Source organism: Scyliorhinus torazame, chromosome 5 (assembly GCF_047496885.1).
Source record: "Scyliorhinus torazame isolate Kashiwa2021f chromosome 5, sScyTor2.1, whole genome shotgun sequence".
In the NCBI taxonomy this organism is placed as follows: domain Eukaryota; kingdom Metazoa; phylum Chordata; class Chondrichthyes; order Carcharhiniformes; family Scyliorhinidae; genus Scyliorhinus; species Scyliorhinus torazame.
The window spans coordinates 288,620,752-288,641,301 of record NC_092711.1 but is presented as its reverse complement, the minus strand read 5'-3'; the positions used below and the strand labels follow the sequence as shown (position 1 = coordinate 288,641,301).

Below are 20,550 nucleotides of genomic sequence, written 5' to 3'. Positions count from 1 at the left end.
TGATTGCACCATGATATGTTAATATGGATATCATGACAGAAGGTTCGTCAGTATCATCAAAATTAATGTGGGAAATTTCCTTTACTGCCACTGGGCCAAAATCCTGGAACTCCCTCACTAACAGAACAGTACCTACGCCACATGGACTGCAGCGACTCAAGAAAGTGGCTCGCCACCACCATCAAGGGCCAATTGGGATAGACAATAAATGCTGGCATAGCCACATCACTTGAGTGAATATTTTTTAAAAGCAGTGCAGTAGAGCCAGTAGTATTTTCTTACAGATTTCTGGAGATGTATTTGTATTGTACTTAGTTTTTCATGCTATAACACCCATCCAGGTGCTGGAAGTTGCCTGGAGACCCTTGAAGCTGGAAAGCCCCTCATTGTTGTCATTAATGAGAAGTTGATGAACAATCACCAGTTGGAACTAGCCAAACAGCTGCACCTTGAAGGTCACCTTGTGTATTGCACTTGCAGGTATGGTGAATTAAATGGAAGGATTGTAAGAGTTAACTTGGGTGGGAAAAAAATCCCTTTTAACACATGTACTCGCATTCATGCCACACCCCTTGAAACCAGGGGCTTATCTGCTCTCGACACTGCCCAAGAGACAGTGTTGGCCTGCGGGCAGCTATTAAGGTTCAGTTTCACCATGTCCAGCTTTCGCACATCCAAAAGGTGTCCTCGAAGAGAGGCTTGGGGATTTAACAATTGTCTACTTTGGTAACAGTTTTAAATATTGATTGTTTGTTTGTGGATGTATGCATTAGTTTGGTTTTCTGATTATTTTTTAATAAATGGTAAAATATTTTATTTTCTAAAACAGGTCCCTGAGAGTCAGTGGGTAATTGGATGCAATTTTGAGCAATAATAACCAGAAGGTTCTGGATATTTATTTCTGACTTGTTCTGTGTTAGCAAATTGGAATAGAAACATAACAATTGACTCAGATAGTGACCTGGGGGGGGAAATAAAAATGGTCTCTATTTCTAATTGCTATTTAGCGACTCCTGTTGTGTTGTCTGCCGAAAGGTCACCAACCTGAAACTTTAACACTGTTTCCCTCTCCATAGCTGCTGTCAAGATCTCCTGAGTATTAGAATCAGGTTGATTATCATATCATAGAATTTACAGTGCAGAAGGAGGCCATTCGGCCCACTGAGTCTGCACCGGCTCTTAGAAAGAGCACCCTACCCAAGGACAACACCTCCGCCCTATCCCCATAACCCAGTAACCCCACCCAACACTAAGGGCAATTTTGGACACTAAGGGCAATTTATCATGGCCAATCCACCTAACCTGCACATCTTTGGACTGTGGGAGGAAACCAGGGCACCCGGAGGAAACCCACGCACACACGGGGAGGATGTGCAGACTCCGCACAGACAGTTACCCAAGCCGGAATCGAACCTGGGACCCTGGAGCTGTGAAGCAATTGTGCTATCCACAATGCTACCGTGATTGTGATGTCCTCAATCGCCAGCCAGCCTAATTACACTCATTGTCTAGGTTGGTGTGTGAAGAATGGTCAGTTGGGCAAGTCAGCATGAGGATGACGTAAAAATCAGAATGGAAGGGTGACCTGGCAGAGCACTCAGAGAGCTACTCCATTTTAGATGAAAACAAGACACTGGGTAGAGTACATTCAGTACACTTAAACCCATGCTAAACCTAGGAGGATCATTATATTATTTTCGCATTACGGTCATTTATTTTGCACAGATTCAGTTTCTGGAACATTTTCTAAAACATCAGGGTCGTTAGCGAAGATTTCTGCTGTGGAGGAGTAAACCAAATGTCTTTTTAAAAAGCAGTTTTAATCTTTTAAATATTAAGTTATGCAGCACTGTAACCCAGGGAGTGTTTAGAATAAAAAAACTGTTAATTGCACAGAAGGAGGCCTTTGGATCAGCAACTCCAATTGCAAGCAACTGGCCTGGCCAGGCTGCACCCCAGTAACTAACCACTGACACAATCCTAGCTATCAAGCTGTACTGAGCTAACAGCCACTGCCTACCATGGGTTTTTCTGTCTTCTCAACTACCAGCTTCATGGAGCAGACAGCTTGACTAAAGTTGACACCTGCTCCAAGGTTTCTCTGAGCCATTACTCCTCACAACATGGAGCTACCACTGGTCCAGTGCTTCTCTGGGCCCCCAGATGCATGTAACTAGCAACAAAACTTCAGTTGCCAGCTCTTTAGCTCTGGACTAACCTTGTCATATGGACCTGTTTTCCATGCTGCACACCAAATCACACGGGCCATTTTTGTGCCATCTCTCCAGCTGTCAAAAGGAACGCAGAACTGCACATGCACACTGACACACTCTGCTTGTGCCAGAGTCTCGGACATGCCGGGAGCTATTGTCCTCAGCCCAGTGCCGAAAATGCCAAAAGAAAATTCACATACATAAGAGTGTCTCATTAGAGCCTCTGTTTATGAAGCCCAAGTTTCCTTAAATACTGCTGTCCATAGTCCTGTTATACTCTCTAGCCCAGATGATTTACACCTACACGTGGGGGAAACAGGGCTTTGGTTTAATGTGTCATTTGAAAAATGCCCTCTTCCAACAATGCAACACTCCCTCAGTACTGTCATTCCAACAATGCAGTGCTCCCTCAGTACTAAACGGGTATTGTTGAGACCACACCTGTAGTATTGCCGATCGTTTTGGTCGTATTACTTAAGGAGGGATATACTTGCAATGGAAAAAGTTTAGAGAAGGTTCACTAGGTTGGTTCCTAGGATGGAGGGGTTATCTTATGAACAAAGGTTGAGCCTAGACTCCTTGGAGTTCAGAGGAATGAAAGGTGATCAGAGTGCTTGGCAGAGGACATGCTGAGAGGATGTTTCTCCTCAATGGGGAAGCTGTAACTAGGGGGCACAGTTCAAAAAACTGGCAACTCCTATTTAAGAGAGAGATTAGGAGGAATTTCTTCTCACAGGATGTTTGGAATTCTCTTCCACAGAGAGCAGTGAAGACTGTGTTATTGATTGTAATTAGCAGTATTTAGCAGTGTTGGACAGATTTTTAACTGAACAGTTACAGGGGGCAGACAAGAAAGTGGAGTTAAGGACACAACAGATCATCCATAATCTTGCCAAATGGCAGAGCAAGCATGTTGGGCCAAATGGCCTCCTCTTATTTCTTATGATCTAACTACTCTCTGAAACCACCCTCCCTGCTACCTTCAATGAACCCTCTACACACTCCTGAGAAATATGCCATCAAGTTTATATTGCCTCTTCCCATCCCTTCTGCCAAAAATTATCTTCTCACACTTCTCTGCATTAAATTCCATCTTCGATTCGTCCACCAATTCTGCTAGCCTGTCTATGTCCACATGAATTGAGGAATTGAAATTATGGAATGTGTTGTTTAAATTTGGACAGCCTAGAGAAGGCACTTTGAAGTGTACAACAGTTAAGGTGAAGTATTGGTTGCAATAAGGAGGTGTTCAATTTGAGATGACGAGTAGTATCACAAAATAAATCTTTTCAACTTAGCACTTTTTCCTGTGGTATGTGTCAATTAGGCAAAAAATCAGACCGTTTTGTCTGTGTCAGTAATTCTTAACAATATTGATTGAGTTACGAAAATGAGTAGTGATATTAGAATTCAATGGCAACTTGTAAATTCAAAATAAAAAAAGTGATCCATGAGAACATAAATCAAACAAGCCATGCCACCCCTGCAGCCTCCGCCATGAACATTCTGCACTTTCCGGCCCGAACCTTATAGCTATTGATTTCCCTTAGTACCAAAAAAATCAATTGCTCTCAGTCTCGATTTGGACAGCCTAGAGAAGGCATTTTGAAGTGTACAACAGCTAAGGTGAAGTATTGGTTGAATTGGATTGAACTTTCTAAAAAAAAACATGAATTTATAAGCAACTCGGGCCTGATCCTTTACTGGTACAGCTTCTCACGATAAGCTAATATTATAAGAAATGTATTTGTTATTACTAACAGCATCCACATCCTTCCCTTTTTTCTAAGTACTCTGTCAAATCAAAGTTCGACCACAAACTATTGTATGCTTTACAATGCTTATTATTATATTGACAACACTTATAATTTTCGAGATGTATGTGCAACTGACAAGGCCAACATTTATTTGTCATCTCTAGTTACCCTCGGGAAGGTGGTGAGCGACCTTCTTGAACCTTTACAGTCCATGTAGTGAATATACTTCCACAGTACTACTGTATATTAGGTAGGAAATTCTAGTATTTTTATCCCAGCAAGAATGAAGGAAGGATGATCATGTATCCAAGTCAGGATGATGTCTAGCTTGGGAGTGGAACGTGAAGGTACTGGTGTCACTAGCTGCCCTCGTCCTTGGTGGTAGAGGTTTTGTATTTCTCAGACTGGAGACAGTATGTTCTCCAAGGTTCAGTACTCGGAGATGTTTTTGTTCAATATATAATGACTTAGATATTGGAATATGGTAAAATGTTAACAATTTGCCCATGATACCAAACTTGGTGTGATAAACAGTGGTGATGGTTCAAATCATCAGCTTATGCCAATTGTAGTGCCCCAGGCTGTTAGTGCAGCTAAAATCAGCTAGCTAACTATGTATACACCAGGAAATCTGGTTTGTTTAAGGTAGTGCTGCATGTAAAGCTGTATTTACTTACTGTTTCAGTGTGATAAAACACTTTTAAAAGCTGTCGCATTTTATTCATGCCAAACTACAAAAATCACAAAAACGATGAACAGCTTCATAAAAAGCTGTCTCTACATTAGTCAGCTGATGAAAAAAATCTTCTACAAACCCCACAAAAGGGTAAAAAATTCAAAAATCAGACCATTTGTAACTGGGTTCAATTGCAAAATATTGATGCATTTGAGCTTCACCAAACATTGTTATTCAAACTATTTTAGTTTATTCAAAATATTTTGCCACTGTTCTATCAATTCACACTGACCTTGTCACTGTAGGAAAAGCTTGTATACTGTGCCCAGACCATTGACAGGATTATGTCATTTAGCAAAGGGAATTAGTAATGTAAGTGAATTATTCTGATGTGTTCCAGGCAAATCATATTCACCTTTCAGAATGTTCATAAGCAAATTTTAAAGCAAATCCTGGATAATGCATTATGTCTGATTTACCCAATATACATTTGCCTTTTGAAGAAAAAAAAAATTAGTTACAATGTACACTGGATTTGCCCAGACAGTGCACTTTGTATGAATGTGTACTATAGATTGGTTACTTTGTAAGCAATGCATTAGTTAGCCGTCAAAAGGTGCCGTGATGTCTTGGCCAAGTTGATCATGTTGAAATTTCAGGAAGTAGAAATTGTTACTACAGATATCTTGACACATTAATAACTTGTTTTTGATTCTTGTTTTTAAGCACACTTTATGAAACATTACAAAAATTGGACTTCAGATCCTTGAAACCATTCCCTCCAGGGCACCCAGAAAAATTTTCAGCATTTTTGGATAAAGTTCTTGGATTCCAATGACCTCGATAGTAGTTTTAAAGAATAATGGACTTTTTCTTTCAATCTCTTTGGAATACCAACCTTCAAGCAGTAACAAATTGAAGACCCGAACCTTTGGATAGAAATTTAATATAATTTCTACCTCGCCTTTCATAATGCAGTTGTGAATGGAAGCAGGAAAAGGATCATTGTCCAACAGAAATAAGAATATTGTTTTGTTGTTCATATGTGCAATAAATGTTTCTTTCACACAACTGTTTTGCAATTGATGTCCCCTTATTTTATTATATGTATTTTTGCAAGTGGATTCTGTTAACTAGAAATTATGTCTGCATTTATGCACTGCGAAAGCACCAAACAAGTAAGTGTCATTAAAGTAATACTGTTGTATATGAAGGTTTGACTACTCAAAGTTTATTTTTCACCTCCTTTTGCCCTTGCTGGAGGAAATTTGCTTATATGTCAAACAGTGCTTGGTTATCCCCAAGAAAACCCTTCATTATGTGAACCCAGGCAGGGAGCAACTTTGCTGAGCCATTGAATCCGATCCCAATTGTCACTGACATGCAGTGATATCTGGAGCAGGAACCATACTCATTTATCCCTTCACCTTGACCTAGCCTTGAAAATCTTGATTTGGACTACGTAGTTCAGATTGCACAAATGTCAGTGCAGGGAGATTAGTGGGTAGGAATTCTCTTTCAGAAATTTGCGAAAGAAAAGCTCTTGGAAGTTGTTTACTGAAAATGTTTGGTTAATGTGGTACATAGAGTATTACTAATAATCTACAGGTTTCTGGATTATTCCTTTTCCTGAATGTAGATACCATTTGCCACCCTCCAGGGTGCACAAAGCATACCACATTGGGTGGGCATGATGTTTTAGGGGTGTTCTCTTTACTGGTATGGCCAGCCATAGTCAGAATGACAAATTATAAACTTTTAAACAAGTTGATTGGTGATGCATATGTTATGGGTTGCAGAGAAAGTAGGACTTGGAAATAGTGCACTCCATTGCCTCACAACCCTTATATCCTGTTCACTATTAATCTCTTTATTCATAGATCTATAGCTGCTCATTCTAGACCCCTCAATCACTGGAAATAGTATTTCTAACTGCTCCATCCTTTTATAATTTTTAGTCACCCGTGTCAAATCTATTAAGCTCCTTTGCTCTAAAAACAGATCCAGTATTTCAAGTTGAAGTATAAATATAAACTACACTGTATAAGGCAGCAGCCTAGTGCTGAATCCTCAATTTATTCAATATCCTTGCCAAGTAGACCTAAACTATTCAGAGCTGCCAACTGTAAGGTTTTTTAATGTAGCTTCAGCATTGCATGTTTTTTTATATTCTGTTAAAGAATTTAGCACAGTACAATGCAGTAGCAAATTACTTCAAAATTGAACATTTCATGATAAATGTCTACTAAGGAGTCTTTGGGGTTGAGGGCCACTGTAATTGGTCTCGGTAAGCGTTGGACAAATATGAATTCTGCCAGTCATAAGTTGAATTAATTTCAATGCCAAATTATATCAAAGAAAGGAATGCATAACTCCATAATTTGAAGTAACTGCTGACTAATCCATTCATACTCGACAGTTTCTCCTCAATGATAGCACATAATATTAAAAAATTAGAACTAGGAGCAGGAAATGAATATAGATAAATAAGAACCATATAGATAAATAGAAACCATATGCTTCTGTTTTGACTCTAATCACTTTCGTAACTGCCACTTCAGACTAAATCCAAAGTTGTAAAATCTTGGATGACTGCAAATCTCTGGACTGACCTTTTTACTTCCACATCCATTTAATTGCAAAGATTGCTTTCTTCAACTTCTGCAGCATTCACCACCTTGCTCCTACCACTTTATCCTCACTGGGAGTAGAGTAGAGACTGGGAAGGGGAGTAGAGACAACCCCGGTAACTATAGACCAGTGAGCCTTACTTCTGTTGTGGGCAAAATCTTGGAAAGGTTATTAAGAGATAGGGTGTATAATCATCTGGAAAGGAATAATTTGATCAGACATAGTCAACACGGTTTTGTGAAGGGTAGGTCGTGCCTCACAAACCTTATTGAGTTCTTTGAGAAGGTGACCAAACATGTGGATGAGAGTAAAGCAGTTGATGTGGTGTATATGGATTTCAGTAAAGTGTTTGATAAGGTTCCCCACGGTAGGCTACTGCAGAAAATACGGAAGCATGGGATTCAGGGAGATTTAGCAGTTTGGATCAGAAATTGGCTAGCTGGAAGAAGACAAAGGGTGGTGGTTGATGGGAAGTGTTCAGACTGGAGTCCAGTTACTAGTGGTGTACCACAAGGATCTGTTTTGGGGCCACTGCTGTTTGTCATTTTTATAAATGACCTGGAGGAGGGTGTAGAAGGATGGGTGAATAAATTTGCAGATGACACTAAAGTTGGTGGAGTTGTGGACAGTGCGGAAGGCTGTTACAAGTTACAGAGGGACATAGATAAGCTGCAGCGCTGGGCTGAGAGGTGGCAAATGGAGTTTAATGCAGAAAAGTGTGAGGTGATTCATTTTGGAAGGAATAACAGGAAGACAGAGTACTGGGCTAATGGTAAGATTCTTGGCAGTGTGGATGAGCAGAGAGATCTCGGTATCCATGTACATAGATCTCTGAAAGTTGCCACTCAGGTTGAGAGGGTTGTTAAGAAGGCGTACGGTGTGTTAGCTTTTATTGGTAGAGGGATTGAGTTTTGGAGCCATGAGGTCATGTTGCAGCTGTACAAAACTCTGGTGCGGCCGCATTTGGAGTATTGCGTGCAATTCTGGTCGCCGCATTATAGGAAGGATGTGGAAGCATTAGAAAGGGTGCAGAGGAGATTTACCAGAATGTTGCCTGGTATGGAGGGAAGATCTTATGAGGAAAGGCTGAGGGACTTGAGGCTGTTTTCGTTAGAGAGAAGAAGGTTAAGAGGTGACTTTATTGAGGCATACAAGATGATCAGAGGATTGGATAGGGTGGACAGTGAGAGCCTTTTTCCTCGGATGGTGATGTCTAGCACGAGGGGACATAGCTTTAAATTGAGGGGAGATAGATATAGGACAGATGTCAGAGGTAGGTTCTTTACTCAGAGAGTAGTAAGGGCGTGGAATGCCCTGCCTGCAACAGTAGTGGACTCGCCAACACTAAGGGCATTCAAATGGTCATTGGATAGACATATGGACGATAAGGGAATAGTGTAGATGGGCTTTAGAGTGGTTTCACAGGTCGGCGCAACATCGAGGGCCGAAGGGCCTGTACTGCGCTGTACTGTTCTATGTTGCTGAAACCCTGACCCATATCGTCACAATACCACGACTTCAAGTGTTTTCTCTGGTTTCCATGCTGCCACACATTAAAACTTCCAGGATACTATGACATTTGTTTTCAGCAACACAATCATATCACCCTCCCTATTTGCGTTTCTGCACTAGTAAATTGGCTTCAGATCCTTGGGCCTTGTTGAATAATCTCAGCCGATACAGGAATTGAACCCTCGTCCCTCAGTCTGCATCCCAAACCAGCTGTTCAGTCAACTGAGCTAAACGGATATGAAACTGGATGTAAATCCTTTTCTTAATAGTCCTTTATTTGCAGAATCTGTACTAGCAGTACAGATTTCTGCCTTCCACCTACCAACCCCAGTATTCTTGCAGTCTCTATGTTCATCTGGAAAGTAACTTATCGCCCCTTTTGGCAATTGAATCCCAGTCTCCTGCATGACAGACAGGTAAACTAACCACCAAGTCCTCTAAGTACTTAAGTAAACAATGCCCTTCACCTGTGTACCTTAATATCATTAACACTATTAACAGATTCCCCTTTTTTTTAAGTAAAATCTTTATAACATACTCAAGTAATTACAAAATAAATCAGAGAAAAAATAGATTCTATACTTCTACCAGAATAAAAGATGACCCTTTACTCGGACCACCAACATTTCTTTCAGGAACAATTCCTTTTTGGAAAGCAGTCCAATAATTGGTGACTTGTGTTGACCAATTTAACATTAGAGATCTCTTCTCTCTACAATTTCTTGCAAGGTCAACCCTTAACCATTCCTCAGTCACATTCTATCTAATGTATACTGTTCCATGGACAAGGAGCAACCCTTTCCATTTTAACCCACCAAGAATATTATATACTCAGTTGTGCTTGAATATCCATCTGGAAGATTGGCATGGGAAGCATCATAAAAAATGACTAATTGCAAGCCTTTCGGGTCACTTGGGGCTGGAAACTTGAGCACTCCTTTCCCTAAATTTAATTTCTGAAATGATTTATTTGTCCTTAAAGCCTCCTCAACTGGAGTATGTTTCCTAATAGTTCCAATATATCATAACTGGCATCAGGTGTTTAAATGCATATCTAGTTTAACTTTCCAATCAAGCCTCTTAACTGCTCTATTTCTTCTTTGGATCGCAGATCATCTTTCTGTGATGAGCTGACCCAATTATGACTACACACTCCCTGATTCCAGGTTATTATATGAAATGAAATGAAAATTGCTTATTGTCACAAGAAGGCTTCAAATGAAGTTACTGTGAAAAGCCCCTAGTCACCACATTCCGGCACCTGTTCGGGGAGGCTGGTACGGGAATTGAACCATGCTGCTGGCCTGCCTTGGGCTGCTTTAAAAGCCAGCACTTTAGCTCTTGTGCTAAACCAGCCCCTATTATAACAGCCTCTATTTGCTCTCCTATCTCTTTTTGGACTACTGCTGCAGGATCTCCCCCTCTATTGATCAGAGATTTTGTTGCCAGTACATGATCATTTCCTCATGCCAGAATCGCTTCCAGATCCACTCTGGAAAGCGCAATGCTTTTCCTTGTGTTTTACCATTTCATCATATTCTGCCAGTCCATGGATCTTATCTTTTGTCCATCATCATGGACATTTAACCATTGTTTGAATTTGCGGGTTACTTTCATTTCAATGATCAGATCATTCAATCAACCCTTCTGATATGTACATTACCCGAGTACCAACTTTAGACTGTTGTCCTTTGGGGATGATAGCCCTATCCCATGAATTGGTATCACTTTTCCTATCATCATCCAGCCCCTTATCCACTGTACTCTGCTCCTCACAACTGTCCACAGACCAGTTAGATGCAGTCGGTTTCAACTTATTTTTCCTCCTAGGAGGTACAACAGTCAATTCCTAGAAACAGCATTATGACAATTAACAGTCTGTTTTGTTGATATTGATTGAGGGACAAATATTGGCCAGGGACCCAGGGATAACTCCCCATCTCTTCTAAATAATGCCATTGGATTGCTTACATCCACCTGAAAGGGCCTCATACCTATGCCACACAGCTGCAAAGAAAGATGGCCCCTTTGTCCTGAAATTCAATATCACATTCACCCAGGCAAGCAATTCAAAAACCAGTTACCACCAAGCATAACTGGTTCAGCAGCTAATTATTCTTTCCTTAAAGAAAATGGCACCATAATGATGTTCATATGAGCCTCATAATCTTTGTTTGACCTGCTTAGTTTGTGCCAATTGGTTCTTTGGGATATGAAGTAATTTGCATAATTAAGTCTACTTGAAAGGAGCATTGCTTCATTTTCTGCAAGCATACAATGCAAAGCTGAAACATGGCAGGCATAACATTACTGAAAATTTCCCTTAACGGCAAGTGACTTAAACTCTTGGAGATATGCGAGCTGCTTCGCGATGAGCCTTCCTTCCATTATTATAATATTCACCAATATCTCTTATTGTGGAAAAAAAAATCCACTTTGTGTCCCTATGATTCACTACACTGGAATACCAATATATTGTTCCCAGTTACACAGAAGAGTTGCTCGAAGAGTCGAATCTCTTGGGTTGAGACCGTCGATTGGAAGAGGGGAGAACATTCACACTAACGAATTGTACTTCAAAGGGTGTACATGCTATTATTCACTTTTTATTCTGAAGCTATTTTATTTTCACCCCTGCCTTCTTGAAGCCAACTCCTATTGGAGTGCCTTCCAGAAATTGATATCTGTCCAGAGTCGTTCTAAATGTGTAAGTCAAATAGGGAATGGTAACTGCTTATTTGGCCATAGACAACATTAAGAGTTGAGCCAAATGCACAACCAAAATTCATAATATGAACACTTTCCAGCAAGGATCGCGGAACATCAGGACAGTTTTGGCTCAGGGCAGGGGATTCAATTGTTTTTTTAATGCAATTCCTGACTAAACTGGCTAAATTTGCAATGGATCTATACACGTTGCAGCATGAGACGACGCCTTACTTTCACAATGGGAAGCTTCACAATCGGATTAGTTTGTGCTGCGACATTCCCTGCAGTTCCAAATAAAGAGATTCATTCTCCTTCCCTCAACGTTTAAAGTGCACCTTGTAAATAAAAATACCCCCACCACAAGCATAGCCTTTTAAGAAACTTCGTTGGGGAGACACCCAGCCTCTTTTTCAGTTCCATAATTGTAAATGGGGCAGTGACTTTATGAAAAATGAGTGTTTTCCTCTGTTGGAGAATCGTGACATCACGTACATGTCAAGTGACAACCCATTTCGTGTTGATCACATCTTTGGCTAATTTTCTTGTGTTGGAATTCAGGTTTCCATGAAGCTTAAGCCCTTTTAAAACTCCCTGACGCACTTGACATAACATTTAATTGTGTGCATTATGTAATACACACATATATATATATAAATATGTCCATCACTGAAAGAGAGGTGGTGTAAATAACAATTGGTAGAAGTGAGTTGTTTGGTGCTGGAGACAGTATGTCTGTGGGGGGTGGGGTGGGGGTTATTTGTAATCAGTGGGATGTGATGCACCTGGCCTGGAAGCCGGGCCCGGCAGAGTAGGTCTGCACACAAAAAAAGTAGTCCAATTCCAGGGAGGTGGGGGGAAATCTTTTGCACTTTTCAAAAGGGTGTTTTGCTTTTTTATTAACTGTACATAGCGTAAATTCAACCTACATTTTTAAACAATTTTTTTTTAAAAGAAAGAAAACCATATATATGTTGCCTTATGGCGGGGTGGAGAAATGCAGAAGGGGGTTAGAAAGTATTTCGGCCAGAAGTCTCTGAGTGAAGTGACCATGGATGAGTATCTGAGCAGTCAGGGGCTGTATCGAAAACTCACCGCTAAGGATGGCTCCTGTCTCTTCAGGACTGTCTCTGAGCAGGTAAACTTTTGCCAATGTGGATATTTTGGTAAGCGTCGTAGCCACAACATAACACGACAACAATTGCCGCGCGGTCCTTGTTCTGTATTTGGCCAACTTTCCCTTCGACTTCGAATGTTTCATTTTTTAATAAAACTTTAACGTGTATTGTGTTTAGTCGTATTTCGTGAAACGCCTGTTATGTTGTCTGTTTTTGCTCTCCCTTTTTTTGACCTGACCAAAACAAAATCGTGGACAGCTGTTCATGACGCAAATGTACCACTTGGAGATCCGAAAATCCTGCGTTACTCACATGAGGGTGAATCGAAGCAAATTTGAGGCAGTAAGTTTTATTAACTTCTGAAGTTGCAGAAATTGACTTTTGCAAACCTCGGTTAAGTATTTCCCCAGATGTGTAGCTGCATTGTGTAAACGGGAGGCGAATCATTAAATATCTACCTAAAGCCAGGAACGTTTTAACCTTTGAGTTTTTCTTTTCTAATGTGTCGTTCACCGAATCAGCGTTGTTGCAGCACAGAGATGGCCTAGTCCATCGTGTCTGCTGCGTAGGCTCTCTGAATGAGCAAGGCACCTAATGCCCTGTTTTTCCCTCCGACCTTGCAAGTTCTCTCTCTTCCCCCCCCCCCCCCCCCCCCAAATCTATCTAAGCTTATCTCGAACTATTTTCTCTGATTTCATCTTTTCTAAAGTGTGACCAACAACTTGGCAACACTTCATTTGGAGCTGAACTAGTGTTTTGTATACAAGATTAACTCCTCTCCTTGCTGTTCTACTCTAAGCTTTATTAATCACACTCCACCTGCTCTGCCACCCAAAATGGCATGCATATCTACACCAGGACCCTCGCTCCTGCAACCTCGTTAGAATTGTAACCCTCAGTTTATATTGTCTCTGACTTCTTATCAAAATAAATCAGTTCGCACGTCTCTGCATTGGATTTCATCTGCCTTGTCTCTGACCTTTAAGTTTTAGGCTTTCTGCCTCACTGTTCCCAATGCTTCCAAATTTTGTATCATTTAAAAATTTTGAAATTCTGTTCTGTACACCCAAGGTCCAGGTCATATTAGGCAGAACAAGACACCCCAAACCACTCCCACTATTGGGGAACTCCACTACAAACCACCTCTGGAAAAACATCCATTAACCATTGGTCTCTGCCATCCATGTTGCTACATATCCCTTTTATTCCATAAAATGTAACTTTGCTCACAAAGCTAGCCCTTGAGGCACTGATTCAAATGCATTTTGGAAGATCTTACACACACTTGCCTCTTCAAAAGAAAAACTCCCCAAGTTAGTAAAACATGATTACCCCTCAACAAATATGCTGGGGTTCCTTAATTAACCCACATTTTCCCAATTGGCTATTCATTTTATCCCCAAAACACATTGTTTCCAGAAGATTCCCCACCACTAAAGTTAAACTGCCCTTTGTTGCTGGGCTTATCTTCAGACCCTTTTTTTTGAACAAGGTTGTAACATTTCCAATTCACCAATCCTCTTGCATCACCTCTGTGGCTAGTGCTTTCACAGTTTCCACTTCCTTCAGTATCCTTGGATGCAGCTCATCGACTTGCCTTATCAACTTTTAAGGGCAGACTGCCTATCCAATAGCGCCTCCTTAGCAATTTTAAACCATCCAGGTGTCTGAATTACATCCTCTTTCACCCTGAGCAAGACCTTTTCCGGTGAGTTCTCATTCTCACGCACACTTACTGTGACGGGCACGCACGTGCGGTCATTCACGTATATACTCTTTATGCATGCACACTCTTACGCTAGTTGGTATGCATTAACAACTGTTCATCGCATATTTTCCCGTATACGTACTGAGCGCCCTTCCACTGATGTGGGTCTCTGCAAAGGGGGGGGGGGATGCACTGCTTTGGCAGCTGGTGGCGTTGTTTCTTGTCTTTTGGAATGTTCTGTACTTGATTTGGTTTCTGATGTGCCGGGGTTATTCCGGGCTGAATTATGCCCCTCTTGGGAGGGGTGGACTGTTCTTTCTCTCCTCCATGTTTGAGTGGCCTATTCCGGTGGGTTGGGCTTGTGTGCCTTTCCGCTGATGTAGGTCGGCGGAAGGGAGGGGGGGGTGGGGGTGAGGTGATAAGCGTGTTCTGGGGTGCAAAGTGTTTGCTGCCCTCGTTGTTCTGACTTTTATATTTTGATAATGTTAATAAATTAAAATACAACCATGACCTGAGCAGCAATATCTTCCTTGGTAAAGACAGGTGTAAAGTATTCCCATTTAATACCTCAGCTATGCCCCCTTCTTCCATCTGTAAATCACCTATTCGATACCTAATAAGAACAGGGATAGGCCATTCAGCCCTCAGCAAAAATTGATCTATCTCCGATTTAAATCTAGCATGTAAAAACGAGTACCAAACCCCTTTGTGTGTTGACGTTCTTCAGGTCTGGTCTTAATTTTTAGACTATGCCCCTAGTTTTAGAATCTCCAACCAATGGAAACTGTTTCTTTATCTGCCCTATCGTTTCCTGTTAATATCTTGAAGATTTCGATCCGATCACCCCTTAAAACCTTCTAAATTCTAGAGGGGGGAAAAAAGGCTAATTTTTATAAAAGCAAATTACTGTGGATGCTGGAATCTGAAACCAAAGAGAAAATGCTGGAAAATCTCAGCAGGTCTGGCAGCATTTGTAGGGAGAGAAAAGAGCTAACGTTTCGAGTCCAGATGACTTTGTCAAAGCTAAAATAGAGAAAGTGGGAAATATTTATACTGTGGAGTGAGAATGAAAGATGAGTCATAGCCACAGAAACCCAGGGAAACTTTCAATTTGTCTAACTTCTCCTCATAACTTAACCCCACACCCTCAAAGGCCAAAATATCCTTCCTAAGTATCCTAATTGGCCTCGCTCCTCTTGCCACCCTAAATGTCTTTAGAAGACTTTGTGATTCCCTTTTATGTTAGCTGTCAGTCTCTTTTCATGCGTGCTTAACTTCTTTGATTTGCTTTTTCGCCTTCCCCAGTAAACCTACTTTGCTCTTTCTGGAAGGGTAGTTTAAATTGCACGATAAACATTACAATAATTAGTTGGCATTACATTTTGGAGATCCATAACAATATGCTGCAAATTTCACCAGCTTTTGATGAGTGTCTCATGGGCTATTGTGGGAGATGCCATGTAGAGAAAGCAAATCAAATGCTGTGCAGCATTGTTAGGGCTTGATCTCCCAGGTTGTTTGTCTTTACTCCAAAAGATGTGAAGGACCCAGGAATAAGGGTCATAGTTCAGACAGATTAATTTTTCTCTCTCCCCAATATGTTTATCTGACTGGCACTCCTGCTGCATGTTGACTTACAATGATTATAAATACATATAACTGTCTAACATGTAGCCAGAATGTGCAGCTATCGTCTATTAAGAAGATTAGTGTACAGCTGCACAGGGCACACATGACCGGGACAAGGATGAGCAGGTTCTTTCGGGGGTGAGGACAGGTGTGTTTGGTGCTCAGGGAGCCCAGCAAATCACACCCATATGTTCTGGGCATGCCCAGCGCTGGAGGAATTTTGGAAGGATCCAGGGTCAAACCGGGCTGGGGGCTCGCAATATTTGGGGTGGCAGAGGAGCCGGGAGTGCAGGAGGCGAAAGAGGCCGGAATTCTGGCCATTGCGTCCCTGGTAGCCCAGCGAAGGATTCTCCTTCAGTGAAAAGATACGAGACCCCCAAGTGTGGAATCCTGGATCAGCGATATGGCAGGGTTCATTAAATAGGAGAGGGTGAAATTCGCCTTGAGAGGGTCGGTACAAGGGTTCTTTAGGCGGTGGCAACCGTTCTTAGACTTTCTGGCAGAACGATAGACATTGGTCAATGGCAGCAGCAGCTTGCGGGGGGGGGGGGGTTAACTTTATTTTTGTTTATGTTATTTACACTGGAAGGGTCTGAGGGGGTGCATACACCTGTTGTCTTAAGTCGGGGTGTTAATGTTAATTTATTATTTAGGTACGGAGGGGGGGGAGAGGGGTTTGGGGGATTGCTTTTTTAGATTGTGTTTTGTACTTAACCCTGTTGGGTTCTTTTTTCTTTCTCATTTGGTTATTGATATTTTATGAAAACCTTTAATAAAATTTATTTTTATAAAAAAAAAAAGATTAGTGTACATGAGACCAATAACTTTAAAAGTCACTAAAAGCTCACAAGCCCTCATTGCCTTTCTCTTTTTTAAAAAAACAACAATCCTGTTCCACTTCACAACAGCAAAGCTGTGATTGCATGAGTTATTTGGGGAAATGTGCACAAGAATTTGCTTTATAAGCTCTTCATGTGTTGACTGACTGACTTTCTTGATATGGCAGAATTTCTAACTTTGTTTTCTCAGTTTATTGATGGACCTTTTGACAAGCACTTGGAACGTTTGGATGATCCCAAGGTATGAATGATTAAATTATTTTCTAATTGTTGTCTTGGTGTCACACTGTCAAATGCTGCCTTGATATGCTCTTGCTTCTGGAATTCAGCTGTTGTGTCCATGATTGGACTGAGGGGACTTCCGGGTGCGGCTATGCAGAGCTAGGTCGCATATTCGGTAGCTCCCGCTTGGAACGGACTTTTGGGCTCTTTAACAGGGCCCCCACGGCATTTGCCACTTCCCGGTGTGGCAAGAAGACTGCAGCATTCCCCTGACAGTGTCCCCCCAGGAATGTTATGTCTTTTGGCTACCAGACCCGGCAGGAACAGTAAAAGATTTGGCTTGATCTGCAGGTCTAGACAAAAGCCTCTTCCAGCATGCAGGCGGGGGAAGGGCAAGCTTAAAGCTGCAATCTGACTTGACTCTATCAAAGGTGAATTCTAGCAGCAGAAGGAACAACTGTGAAAAGATCTACCAAGGCCATTGAAGAAGCAGGGACGAGGCTTCCGGTGGCGGCCATGAAGGAGTAGGTCGCGCATTCGGCAGCTCCCGTCTGGAACTGACTCTCAGACCTTTTTCAGGAGTTTCCATACACTTCTGGTCCGTTTAAAAAGTCTAACGGCCAAAGGAGCGGCACTGGAGCAACGGGAGAAGCGAGGGAAAGAAAACAAAATGGCGGCGGCCAGGGACAAAGGGGAGCTGCAGGAGTTCATCAAGCGCTGCTTCGAGGAGCAGCACGAGGAGATGCGCAAGGAGATGTTGGCGCCTATGCTTTCGGCAATTGAAGGACTCTGGATCACCCAGAAGATCCACGAAGCTAAGATCCAGGAGGTACAGAAAAGAGTCAGTCAGAACGAGGACGAGCTCGTGGGCCTGGCGGTGAGAGTGGAGCAGAACGAGGCGCTACACAAGAGGTGGGCGGGAAGACTCGAAGACCTGGAGAACAGGTCGCGGACAAAGAATCTGCGAATCCTGGGTCTCCCTGAGGGAGTGGAGGGGGCTGATGCCGGGGCATACGCGAGCACGATGCTCGCGGCGATGATGGGCACGAAGGCCCCTTCGAGGCCGCTGGAGTTGGACGGGGCACATCGGGTGCTGGCGAAGAAGCCCCAGGCAAATGAGCCGCCAAGGGCTATGGTGGCGAGGTTCCACCGGTTCACGGACAGAGATTGGGTCCTGAGATGGGCCAAGAAGGAGCAGAGCAGTAAGTGGGACAATGCAGAGATCCGAATATACCCGGACTGGAGCAAGGAGGTTGCAAAGCGGGGAGCGGGTTTCAACCGGGCCAAAGCGGCGTTGTACCGGAAAGAAGTGAAATACGGAATGCTGCAGCCAGCGCGACTGTGGGTCACATACAAGGGCCAACACTATTACTTCGAAACGCCTGAAGAGGCGTGGACCTTTTGTACAAGCCGAAAAGTTGGACTCTAACTGAGGGTTTGTGAGGGTAGGGGGGATGTTTGAGGTTTGATGTGTGATGGTTGTTGTATATAGGGGTCAATCACGCACAGGAAATGTTACATGGGCTGGGGGAGAGAGAGACAAGGCCGCAACAGGAACTGCGCCAGAGGGGGCGGAGCGGGCTTTGGAAAGCGCGGGAAGGGGAACTAAGGAATGCATATGGATTGGGAGACTCCCTCGCGGGGAGGTCAATAGGATAGCGGGGGAAGCCGGGGTCAGCAGGCGTCAGCTGACTTACGGGAGTGACATGGGGGGAGCAAAAAAGCTAGACGGGGGTCTAGCGGGGGGGGGGGGGGGGGAGAAAAAGGGTTGCTGCTGCACTGGCCGAAAGGGAATGGGACACAGAAGAGGTGGTCGGGACGGGGATCCCCCTCTGGGGGACTGGAGGGTGAGGGAGGCGTGGACACGGGACTGGCCCAGAAAAGGAGATGGCTAGTCGGCGGGGCGTGGGGGGGGGGGGGGGGGGGGGGGGGGCGGGGGGGGGGGGTGTGAGAGCCCCTCCAATCCGGCTGATAACGTGGAATGTGAGGGGCCTGAACGGGCCGGTGGAGAGGGCTCGAGTGTTCGCGCACTTAAAGGGACTGAAGGCGGACGTGGCCATGCTCCAAGAGACACACCTGGAGGTGGCGGACCAGGTCAGGCTAAGAAAGGGATGGGTAGGACAGGTATTCCACTCGGGACTGGACGCGAAGAATAGAGGGGTGGCAATATTGGTGGGAAAGCGGGTGTCATTTGAGGCCAAGACTATTGTAGCGGACAATGGAGGGCGATATGTAATGGTGAGCAGTAGGCTGCAAGGGATGTGGGTGGTGTTGGTAAACTTATACGCCCCGAACTGGGATGATGCAGGATTCATGAACTGCATGTTGGGGCGCATTCCGGACCTGGAGGTAGGAGGACTGATAATGGGAGGGGACTCTAATACAGTGTTGGATCCAGCACTAGACCGCTCCAAATCAAGGACTGGAAAGAGGCCGGCGGCGGCCAAGGTACTTAGGGGGTTTGTGGATCAGATGGGGGGAGTGGACCCATGGCGGTTTGCAAGGCCGCAGGCCAGGGAATTTTCTTCTCCCATGTACACACAGCCTACTCCCGGATAGATTTCTTTGTTCTGGGTAGGGTGCTCATCCCGAGGGTGGAGGGGACGGAGTATTCGGCTATAGCCGTTTCGGACCATGCCCCACACTGGGTGGAACTGGAGCTGGGAGAGGAGAGGGACCAACGCCCGATGTGGGACTGCTGGCGGACGAGGTGGTGTGTGGGAAGGTGAGGGGGTGTATCGAAAGTTACTTGGAGGCCAACGACAACGGGGAGGTGGGGGTGGTATGGGAGGCGGTGATCAGGGGAGAGCTAATTTCCATTAGGGCTCATAGGGAGTAGACAGAGGGTATGGATAGGGAGAGGTTAGTGGGGAAGATTTTGAGAGTGGACAGGAGATACGCAGAGGCCCCGGAGGAAAGATTACTTGGGGAAAGACGACGGCTCCAGACGGAGTTTGACCTATTGACCACAGGGAAGGCAGAGGCACAGTGGAGGAAAGCGCAGGGGGCGACCTAAGAGTATGGGGAAAAGGATAGTCGGATGCTGGCACACCAGCTCCGTAAGAGGATGCTGCGAGGGAAATAGGGGGAGTCAAAGATGGAAGGGGAGCCACGGTTCGGAGTGCGACGAAAATAAACGAGGTATTCAAGGCCTTTTATGAAGAGCTATACAGATCCCAGCCCCCAGCGGGGGAAGAGGGGATGAGACGATTCCTAGATCAGCTGAGATTCCCGAGGGTGGAGGAGCAAGAGGTGGCTGGTTTTCGGGGCACCAATTGGGTTGGAGGAGCTGAGCAGGGGTTTGGGGGGCATGCAGGCGGGGAGGGCCCCGGGACCGGACGGATTCCCGGTGGAGTTCTACAGGAAGTACGCAGACCTGTTGGCCCCGCCACTGGTGAGGACCTTTAATGAGGCAAGAGAGGAGGGGACCCTGCCCCCGACAATGTCGGAAGCGACAATTTCTTTGATCCTAAAGCGGGACAAGGACCCACTGCAATGTGGATCGTACAGGCCGATCTCGCTCCTCAATGTGGATGCTA

General features: G+C 43.8%; 1 protein-coding gene across 1 annotated transcript in view; it reads left to right on the top strand.

Annotated features, from left to right (window-relative positions):
- alg13 (ALG13 UDP-N-acetylglucosaminyltransferase subunit) overlaps positions 1-20,550 on the top strand; it is a 137,363-nt gene that overhangs the window by 18,705 nt on the left and 98,108 nt on the right. The window contains exons 3-7 of the mRNA XM_072501533.1: positions 342-480; positions 5,373-5,481; positions 12,451-12,633; positions 12,872-12,955; positions 16,980-17,030. Coding sequence (XP_072357634.1) covers positions 342-480; positions 5,373-5,481; positions 12,451-12,633; positions 12,872-12,955; positions 16,980-17,030 — 566 coding nt within the window. The remainder of the gene's footprint in view (positions 1-341; positions 481-5,372; positions 5,482-12,450; positions 12,634-12,871; positions 12,956-16,979; positions 17,031-20,550) is intronic.